The sequence below is a fragment of the Echinops telfairi genome, unplaced genomic scaffold, assembly GCF_000313985.2.
Source record: "Echinops telfairi isolate 266 unplaced genomic scaffold, ASM31398v2 ScPeMD7_3533;HRSCAF=4204_1, whole genome shotgun sequence".
In the NCBI taxonomy this organism is placed as follows: domain Eukaryota; kingdom Metazoa; phylum Chordata; class Mammalia; order Afrosoricida; family Tenrecidae; genus Echinops; species Echinops telfairi.
In genome coordinates this window covers 20654178-20664829 of record NW_022107432.1, presented here as the reverse complement: position 1 = coordinate 20664829, position 10652 = coordinate 20654178, and the positions used below count along the sequence as shown (strand labels likewise).

The following is a 10652-nucleotide window of genomic DNA, read 5'->3' as shown; positions in this document are numbered from 1 at the left end:
CAACCCAACGAGTAACCACTCTGCCGCCAAGACTCCTAGCATTAGTTTAGAAAGAAGGAAAAGGGGGATGTTTGCTGCATACCCAAGTTCACGTAGGTGTTACTGTCCCAGAGCAGCGCACTCCTTTAGCTGGAGCCAAGGCTTAGTTATTCGGCCCCCTGGGAACTGAGAAAGCCAGCCATGGAAGTCATCTGAATCTATGGTCCTGGAAGTGAGTTGAGAGGAAGGATGAACAAGGATCTAGAAGCGGAATAAAGATACTTGATTTGTACTTGTCAGGGGAGGATCTTCACCAGCCTCCTTTTACTGGGCTTCCTGATGATCAGGGCACATATGTGCAAGTTCGCTAACCCAGGTTAAAAGTGTAATCCGTAGCCTGGGGATTGTGAAAAACGCTTATGACCCGCCACGTTGAATCTGCATCTTTCCTTATTGCTCATCTGCCCCAGTCGAACTGTTGATGATTGAGGAGGCAAATAGAAGTGTGGCTAAATATATATATATGCTTGTCTATACCACCCATCGACAGTTTCCAAGCTGGCGCATCTCTCTATCCCACGCCAGATGGCAGGTCTTCTTGATGAGTTCAGATAGCCCACCTGTCCCACTGCAGGATGGACATTCAGGAGATGTCCCGACTCAAAGTCAGGAGGTGGCACGCAGGCTTGGACACTACACTGAGTTTGAGGACACCAAGTTCCCCTACAAGTTCCCCCTGTAGAGTTGCCCTTCACCTTGTGATGTGGATGAGACCACACCGCAGGGCTCTCCAGGCTGCAGACAGGCAATGCCTTCATATGTACAGGGCAGTCTGCAGCTCTCTGTCTGTGGCATAATTCCTCTGCATGAGGAACATGGGGATCTAATAAAGGCATACATGCATTCCGTGAATGCTCCAATAGCACATGAAGGGCAACTTTCGCCTGCCTTTGAAAAGGGTGGACCTCGGCACATCGGTCTATTTGAAGTGGCATCAGAGCCCATCCACAGATGCCTCCTTTCTGTCTGCCATTGCCGGACCGGAGCGCCAAGCCCTGATGAGACACATCCTTCGCAAGGAGAACATACTCTGTTGTTTTTTTCTCTCCAGCTTTTCTGCTGTGACATTATTGCTGCTGTGTTTCCTGTGTTATGTAGGTGGTAGCCCTCGGAGAGGTACCAGATGGGACTGTGGTGACTGTCATGGCGGGTAACGATGAAAATTATTCTGCTGAACTCCGGAATGCCTCTGCGGTCATGAAAAACCAAGTAGCCAGGTTCAACGATCTGAGATTTGTGGGCCGCAGTGGACGAGGTAGGTCTCTGCTTTCTACTATGGATCCTGGAATAAGCACATTAGGACCCCGGATGAAATGTCGAGGAGCTTAGATACGTATCAGCCACTTTGGTGGAATTGAAATGCTGAAGGTCTTAGCGGCATACGCCCAGATGAAAGTTGGAGTGTGTTCGTGCGCACTGTGTTTGCAAGGTGATGCTGAGAACTCATAGTCCCTTACCTTTGACTTCCATTTCTCCACGAACTTTTTGAAGGGCCTTCTTCATCTGAGGAGCAGAGGGAGAGCAGTGCTGAGTGACGTGTGTGGAATGACAGCCAATTGAGCGGCCAAGGGGAAAGGAAATATATGCATTGAATCATCCACAGATTTTCTCTGATTTGTTACAAGAACGCCTGGCGTAATGCCCTTCACTCATCATCTACGTTACCTCTATAGGGTTTCATTTACTGTCCTAAGAGGATTCTATAAAAATACCACTTTTTGTTATGGAAGGTGTTTTTTTTTTTTAATTTCATTAAATTAATAGTGTTACTTAGGTGAGAATGACCCTGTAGACTTGCCTCGACAGAAGAATGCCGCGACCCTTAAGTATTCCCACACTTCATGTAAGGTTTGCAGCATTTGAATCCACAGTCATCTATTCACTCACCCGCGCTCACTGCCCGCGAGCCCAGCCTGACTCATAGTCACCCTGTGAGACACAGTAGAACTGCCTGTGTGGGTTTCTGAGACTGTGAGTCTTTACCAGAGTGGGGCGCATCGTCTCTCCTGAGTTCATCTATTAAGAATCCTCAAAAGGATCCTAAAATAGAAAGCATTCTCTTGTAGGGCTTTCACAGCTGCTTCACCTATGGGGTTCATTAAAAAACAAACAAAACTATTTTTTAGGAAATCAATATTTCAATTTTTATTTCCTTATTCTATAGGGGGACTTTTAAGAGGCAGGCACCTATTCAGAAGTCTTGTGTTCATTTTTTTTTAATGGAATCTTTCCTTTTCATTTTAAGAAGCAAAATCCAGAGCTGAGGTGAAATACAGTTCGTTGTAAAGCGCACTGCATCTCAGAAGCCCGGGGTCAGCTTAGGAAAGAGGAGCCTGGTTCTTAAACCAGGCCCGGTCGTTGCTCTTCAGTTTGGATCAGATGGCAAATTATGACCATTGTAAAATCCCGATAAGAGAAATTCAAGCAAGCCTGTTTCCGATGAGTAGTTTTAGTTTACTTTCTAGGAACGTGGCCAAGAGGTTGTACTTTTTAACTTAGAAAAAAAGAAATGATGCATGCTAATAAGATACTGTCACTGAAAAGTGGTTTGAAATAAAATGGGGGCTGACAACCTCGGGTTGAGTGCAAACGTAGGAGTTACCTCTGAATCAGGTTCCCTCTCCTCATTAAAAGAAAACACACGGTCCTATCTTAGCCTTGACTAATCAGGTTTTAAAGGTGTGTACACGCTTAAGTGTGCATGCACGCTCGCATGTGCGTACTAATTCCTTTTGTCAGTCCTTGGTGGGGGGGGTCACCGTTCAATGAACGTTTCCCTTCTGTCTAATCATCAATATATCACATCGAATGATTGAATTGTATGATATATTCATTCTAGCTCAATCAATAAGGGGTAAAAGAGAAAATTTGCACCAGATGATTTATTTACCTGTAGCTCTCCATTCCAACTATTTTCTTGTTTAATATTAAATTGATTTTTCCAGAAATAGTGGGTGCAAGTATGTAGAGGATTGGGGGCTAGACATTATTTTACATGACGGATTCTAGCTCATGTTTCCATTTCCCTTGCTTTTGCAATTTTATGGGTGCTGCCTGCGTTTTCTCGGATCAATCTGGGTAGAAACTATGGCAAAGTGATAGTGTACTTTGTAAACCCTCAACATATTTATTTAAGGAACTTCAAAGAGAAACAAAGGGTGTGCACTGTTTTACTATATTGGCTTTCTGAGTTTTGGCTGGTTTCCCAAATAGCAATTTTTATATTTAAAAAAAAAAAAAGACAGACTTAACCGCTTGCAGACTTTTCACGCATGGAAGATGAAGAAAGCTTCTTTTGATGAAGTGTAATTATGTCCAAACAGAGCTGACCCCCTCCCCCTATATTTCTTATGATCTTAACTGAAGAAAGTAGGATTTTTCCTTTGAAGCAGCTGGGACTTGGTAGAGGATCTGAAATGCTACAGTCTGCTGCCAGAGGCAGGATGGAGAAATTGGTCCAGACTTGTCTTGGAGACATAGATTGGGGGGCGGGGTGGGGGAGGGAAGCGGGTGAAGAGAGAAAGAAAAATTGATTTATCACTAATGATAGAGTTGTAGATCATTCATTGGACGTTGTAGGAAAGGAACCAGCAAGACCGTACTGAAATGCAGACGGGAACGACGTCAGAGAACATTGATAAGAGATACCACTCTTAAAAATAAAAGGGTCAATTTTTCAGTGGCAGGCAACCTTTTCACCCACCTGTGTACCTGACCTGTTTCATAGCAACCGCTGTCCAGCTTCCTCACCTCCACGTTGCTCTTGTTCCGATCAACATGCTGCTATTGTCTTTTTCATTCTCCCCCCGCTTTTCTTTTCAGTAGCATTGAGAAATAAAGTGCCCACTTCCACAAATATTAGACTTCTTTTTTTTTCTTTTCACTGGTAGAACTCTAAACTTTCAGAAATCGAAAATGGTCTTGGGATGTATCAAGGCGTCAGCCCCATCATGGCTTGCTGCAGCTCATGGACTTGTCGGATGAGCGGGGCTTTAGAAAGGTTTGGGAATAAAGAAGAGCATCCGCGAAACGTGTGTTAGGAGTTTTTCAACATCTTCTCCATTTTTTTCTCCTAGATATTGGTAGACGGAAGTCTTTAGGATGATTTTGGTCCTTGAATTTTCTTGGCCTGCTTGCTTCCTTTTGACCTCTTGTGTGTGACTTTGGGCCACGGCGTTGCTGTGCTTTCTGCATTTTATTTATCTGGTTGTTGTGGAAAATATCCACAGCCAAGTACCGGCCAGTTCAACAGCCTCTCTTTGCGCCTTTGAGTGGCATCCATGCTGTGTTTTGACTTGGACAGCCGTGCTCACCCTCTCCTCACGAGTTCTTCCTCCCTCATTAACATAAACTTCCGGCCCCTGGAAAACCGACAAACAAAAAAACAACCCACCAAACTCGCTGCCATCCAGTCAGTTCTGGCTCATGGTGACCTAGAGGCCAGGGCCAAACTGCCCCTAGGGTTTCTGAGCCTGTCACTCTTGATGCGATTGGAGAACCTCCTCTTCCTTCTTCCGGGCGAAATGCTGGCCTCGGGGTTAGCAGCCTCACGTATGACCATGGCATGACCAAGGCTCCTAAGGTTCCTGTCTAATCTTTCCAGGTGATGTTGTCGGTTGGATCATTCTGGAAAAAGTATACTACTCAAGACAAGCATTGCTTCCTAGTTCAGCTAAACCAGGGCTCAGTTTCAAGATGACGCCAGGGGATATTTCTTGTTTCAGGTTTGAAAATGATTTCAGGGCCAGCAGTTCAGAGGTTCATCTCCCCTCCCTGGCTCCAGAAAGTCTAGAGTTTATGAGAATTTGTCATTTTTGTATTATATCCCCCCCAGCCCCCTTTTGATCAGGATTCGACATGTGCTACTTTAATTTACAAGTAGTTATAAGGGCCTCCAGCAGCTAGAGTATGCACATGTGTCAATTTAGGATGTAATGCCTGTTTACCCAGTCTCCTTTCTCTTCCTAGCCAGCCCCCGGGATAGTTGGCATGGTCTATCCATGACAGCTCCCTGACGACATATTGGAGGACTCTTCCTAGAGGAACTATAGAAGATACAGTTGCCTAGTGTGAGCTAGCTCCCTAAGTAAGAGCCTGCATTTTTAAGTTTAAAAGCCTGTGTTTTTAATCACTGGTGGAAATTGATAAAAAGTGGGGTTTGGGGGAAAAAAAAATTGTTGTTGAAGGAAATCGTGAATACCCACCTCAGTGATCGACTTAGGAAATGCGTTATGCCTAGAAAGTGGAGAACCATTTACTGAGTTGTAGGGTAGTTCTCTGAGAGTTTCTTCAATATTACACACCGTAGATACTCATGTTTCAGCTGAGTTTTTCAGCACATTTTTCAATGCAGTTTTTGTGGTAAAATTTGATGCCTTGGCGGATATTCGGGTGGGTTTATACTCGAGTAAATACGGTACATGTTTCTTCCAAGGAGGCAAAAAGAAGCAGAAGGAACCTTCTTGATTTTTGTTTTAGTTGTTAAAGGACATCTTGAATTTAAGATTTGGCTTTTCGAAGACTGCATACTTCAATACTTGTCCCCCCACCCCAGCCCCCAAACCACTTCTTTTTTAAAGACATCTTTATAGGAAAATGGGGTCTGCTTTGAACATTTGGCTGCTTTATATTCGAAGGGTGAATTGATAATATTTGGCATTTATTCCTACACGAGGTGTTTCCTTGAATTTGGCCTCGCTGCGAGGGAAGCTTAGATGACTTTCAACATTCCAGTAACATTGTCACGATCTAAAATGGAAATATCTTCAGAGCAAGTTTGGATAAATTCACGGTCAGGTTCTAGAGGTTAATGGTTACGTGTTGGACTGCTAACCACAAGTTCAGCCAGGGCCAAGTTGAGGCTTTCTACTCCTATAAAGACTTGACATTCTCAGAAGCCTACACAAGGCAGTTCTATTATGTCCTGTAGTGATTTTGAGAAGGATCTTGGTAGAGGGGGGAGTGGAAATTCACTGGTACAAGTCTCGCCTTCTGTTGGAGAAACCTAGGTTTTTGTTTGGGCCAATCAGTGCCTCTGAAGCACAGCCACCAGCACCTGTTTGTGGAGGCTTGTGTGTTGCTATGATGCTGGCTGGCTTCAAGGACACTTCCAGACTCAGACTAGAAAGAGAGGCCTGATAGTCAGCTTCTGAAAAATTCCCTTAAATCCATGCCACAGCCAATGCCTATGGCAGATGGAACATGACATGGGTCAAACACTTTAAGAATAGATGCTTTCATTATCCTGGACAAAATATTACATTAGTCCCCTTGTGTTTACTGTTGATTGGACTCAATAGAGCCGACTGGGACATATTTAGAAATAAATGATCTATTAATTAAAGAAAAAGATTTTTTGGTACACAGGCATTGTAAAAAAAAAAAGAAGAAGAACGAGCCCTAATTTTAGGGTCTAAAACCCTAGGATTAGCCCTGATCTTGTCCTTAGAAGTGACGCTATCTTGGCAGAGTTACTAAACCTCTCTGGGTTCCAATTTCCTCATTTGGCCAATGAGATGGATTCAGAGACAATCCTGGGGAGAGGTAAACGAGATCATGGAAATAAGATAACCTTCACGTTATAGGTTTCTAATCACTATCCATCTGTCCCTACTTCCTAGGCTCCTTAACTGGCCTGATCATTGCAATCACCTGGGGTCTGGTGAGGGCGCAGATCCTGGGGTTCCCACTTTTCCAACCAGATGGATCAGAATCTCCACAGGGAGGAGCCCAGGGATCTGGAGTTTCACCAGATGCCCAGGTGATTCCAATACTCAGACAACTCCGGGGACCTAGACCCTACTCCTTCTACCTCCCAGTCCTATCTTTTCTTTCCCACTTTGGCATTCTCTTGGCTCTGGGAATGGATAGCCAACGAGACTTAAAACTACATCTACTCAGTAACCAGTGATGTGTGTCTGAAACACATTTTTTAGGAACTTGCATGGTCTGATTTGAAAAGAAAACCCATTCACTAGACTTGACAGCCAAAGACCTGTTCTCCATTAAGCGTTGACTATAACCTGTTCCCTATTAAGTTTTGAAAAGATGGCATTAAATTCTGTATTGCTACATACTGTCCTAAGATTTGTGATTTGATTTAATAGCCTCGGCTTTCAGTAAGAGAAAAAAAAAGAGTCTAACCAGAAAACACAGGCAAACAAAACCGAGCTTTCTAGAGGCCTCTAAGAGGAGCCGACTACGCGAGTGCTCTGGCCTGGGATTGCTGAATGTTTTATTGAGTCACTGTTTCACGCCCACCTCTTCCTGTCTTGGAACAGTTTGCAGTTTTGACTATCTGACATGACTAACCGTTGCCAATCTAACTGATTACAACTGTCAGTGAGTCTGTGTAACAGAGTCTGCTGTCTTCTGGAGGGGCAGGGGGCTGGAAGCAAACATCCAAATGTGCTATCATACTTTGCCCTGTCATTTTTTTTTTTACCCCCTTTCTCTCTCCTCCTCCTCCTCCTCCTCCTCCTCCTGTATTCATCGCCTTTCGGTTATTAATTTGAAAGAGCAGATGTCATATTCCCAAGAAGCACACACGTGCTGCTGAAAGTACACGCACGTTTGTATCAGGAGATGCCATGAACATTTAGCAAAAAAATAAGTCACCGTCAGGGAGCTCTTTCAAGATTGACCAGCGGGGATGTATGTTGGGGGCGGGCAGAGCAGGGAGGAGGAGATCTTTGTTCCAGTAATGATGAAATCATCATCATACCACAGGCACATTAAGGCCAGGACAGGAGACACCAGCTCCTGTTAAAATGATTCCCATAAGAACGTTCCTCTTTCATCTTCTTATTGTGGTGCAGTTAAGCAAATGCAATGCTGAAGCCATGTGAAGTAAATAACATAATCAACAGTGATTTACTATTGTTCTTTCAGGGGGTCATGACCTCATCCTAAATAAAGACTTCTAAGATTGTCTGTGGTTGGATGTGTTCCTGACCATGGGGGAAAACAGAAAGGCAGGCCTTTGAACCGGTTCATTCCCCTTCAACTCCCTGCTGAGAATTTGTAGTTCCAACCAGGTCTATGATTTAAAAAGATGCCCCATGATTCTTATGTATACACATGCCTGTAAGACTCACTTGGGGATCTTTGCGAGGAACTCAGATGGTATAAGGGTTTATGAGCTGGGCTGTTAACCACAAGGTCAGCGGTTCAAAACCAACAGCCTACTCCACAGGAACAAGATGAGGTTTCCTGCTCTTGTAAAGATTTACAGCCTTGAAAACCCACAGGGATCTACTCTGTCCTATAGGGTCACTGTAAGTGGCGATTGACTCAATGGCAGTGAGTTTTGGGATCTTTGAGGGCTACAAGGGGATCCGTCAAACTCACCTGGGACTCTTGTTAAACTGGGGAAACGTATGGGGAGGAAATGCAGATTCTCGGCAAGGGTTGACGGACTGGTTAGAAGCCCTGCTGCAAGAAAGAGCTCACCCCAAGACGTCTCGAGTTTTTGTTCATGACAACTGTTGCTACTAAGCTTTTGGGGGCGGGTGAGGTTGGGTGAGGTGTGGGGTTGGGAATTGGAGCTTTGTTGTGCTTCCAAGAGGATGAGTCTGTCACTCCATGCATGGGTTTATTAACGGTCTGATTCCCAATTAGAAGGAGGGGTTCTGCACGTAGCCTCTACTTCCCTACTCCCCAGAGTTTTGTAAATGCCATTTGTCACTTGTACTGTCTTTTGACATTCACTGTGGATTTCCCTCCTTTTCCCTCTACAGGCAAGAGTTTCACCTTGACCATAACTGTCTTCACTAATCCTCCCCAAGTAGCCACCTATCACAGAGCTATTAAAGTTACCGTGGACGGACCCCGGGAACCTCGAAGTAAGTACTTGCCTTCTGATTGGAAATAGTCATAGAGTGTGCTGAGCCCCTGTGAGAAACTGATGGGAAATGAGTGCAGTACCTCTTTCATAGACACAGTTTTGGCTGTAGACCTAAAACTGAGCAGAGTTTCACAGTAGGAAATAAAATCACAGATAGAGTCCCAGGTGATGAAGGAGGCCTGTTACTTAAGCGTGTCTCTAAGTAGAATTTATAGGTAAGTTGGAATAGGTGTGTCTCATTCTTAATTTAGCCTTCCTGTCCTGCAAGAAAAGGCTCCCCAAACTTTTTCCAATGATTTAAAATCTGCATGGGCAGCAAGTGAAGGTGATGGTCATGAAGCATTTACTGTGAGCAGGGGCTGGTTCAGTGGTTTCAGAGAGAGGGCATGTTCGCATAACATTTAAGGACAACCGTTTGAGTTGTCCCTAAGTCGGGTGTTCGCAACCCGGGGACTTACAGGCCTACGTTAGCCTTTGCCACACAGCTTGCTAAGGCCTCTTTCACCTGGAGAGATGACTCACGCAGTGTCATTCTTTGCTTAGCAATTCTGCTCATCCACTCTACACAACAGACAGGGCCGGATAGACCCATCAGAGCGGAAGGGGGACACAATAAATTTAAAAATCTTGAGCTCAGTCAAAAAAGCATTTGCCTATTTTTCCCATGGCCTAAGAATGTGTTTTAACTCTTTTAACTCGCCCACTCAATTCCCTTTATAAAGAGCACACTGCTTAATTACAAAGAATTTATTCGCAAATGATAACTTGCTTGATTGTTACAACACTGCTGTTTGGTCATGTTCCAGTAATTGTCATAGAGCAGTTCTTTTAACAGAGAGGCACACAAGACGGAGCCCTTCTTAGGACACGGGTCTGGCTCGGGAAATCAAAAAGGGCTAGCTGAGGGTGCCCGGCCTTCTTTTTTGGGTCCAGGTGCATTTTTCCTCCAGTCTAAACGGAAGCAGTTTTGCCTCCCTCCCCCCTGCCCCCAAATGAGTTGGATAAACCCCGCGCAGCAGCGGTTAGATGGAGTTCGAGATTAAAGATACTTAATATAGAAACCACATTTTGAAAATGGTGCCACTGGCTTTCTGAAAGTCTCCCCCCCAAGGAAAAAATGTTGGTTCTCTAGGCACAGTACATCCATTGACCGTTTCAGACTAAAACTCAATTTGCCTAGGGGGGAAACTTGCCGATGGAAATGCCATCTGGAGCTCTGCCTGGATGAATGACTGCATCTGAGTGGTACCCTTGGCATCTAGGAAGTTCCCTGGCCGTGGAGGCAGAACCAGTGGAAGGATTTGGCATGGAGCAGCACACCTGTCTGGAGTGGGAGGGCAGCCTGTCTTTTTCTTCACCTAAAGTGAGAGAGAAGGTCCAATCAGGGTTTGCCTCCAACTAAGTAGTCTCCTAAGAGCTCTGATGGTAGGGTGTGTCTTGGGCTGCTAACCACAAGGTCAGTGGTTCACACCTACCAGTCACTTCGGGGTGGGGGTAATGAGGCTTTCTGCTCCCATAAATATTTGCCGCCTCGGAAACACAGGGAAAGTTCTACTCTACCCTATAGGCTCGATATGTGTCAGAGTCAACTCGAGGGCAGTATGGCAGTGAGGGTTTTGCTTTTTTTCAGTTTGAGTAGCACCATCTCTCTCAGCAGCAGGAAGTGAGGGAAGCTCCTGTTTCTCTGGCCACTGCCTCTTCTCACGGACAGACGGCTTGCCTGAAAGAGGGAGGCTTCCCGCCCCAGAGCCAGGCTTTGAGGGTTCTG

At 44.9% G+C, this 10652-nt stretch overlaps 1 protein-coding gene across 2 annotated transcripts in view; it reads left to right on the top strand.

The window, feature by feature from the left end:
• Positions 1–1141: 1141 nt before the first annotated feature.
• Positions 1142–10652, top strand: part of RUNX2 (RUNX family transcription factor 2) — a 131106-nt gene continuing 121595 nt past the window's right edge. For both annotated transcript variants that reach the window (XM_004710800.2, XM_045294858.1), the window contains exons 1-2: positions 1142–1294; positions 8778–8882. In XM_004710800.2, coding sequence (XP_004710857.1) covers positions 1183–1294; positions 8778–8882 — 217 coding nt within the window. In that variant the 5' untranslated portion in view covers positions 1142–1182. The remainder of the gene's footprint in view (positions 1295–8777; positions 8883–10652) is intronic.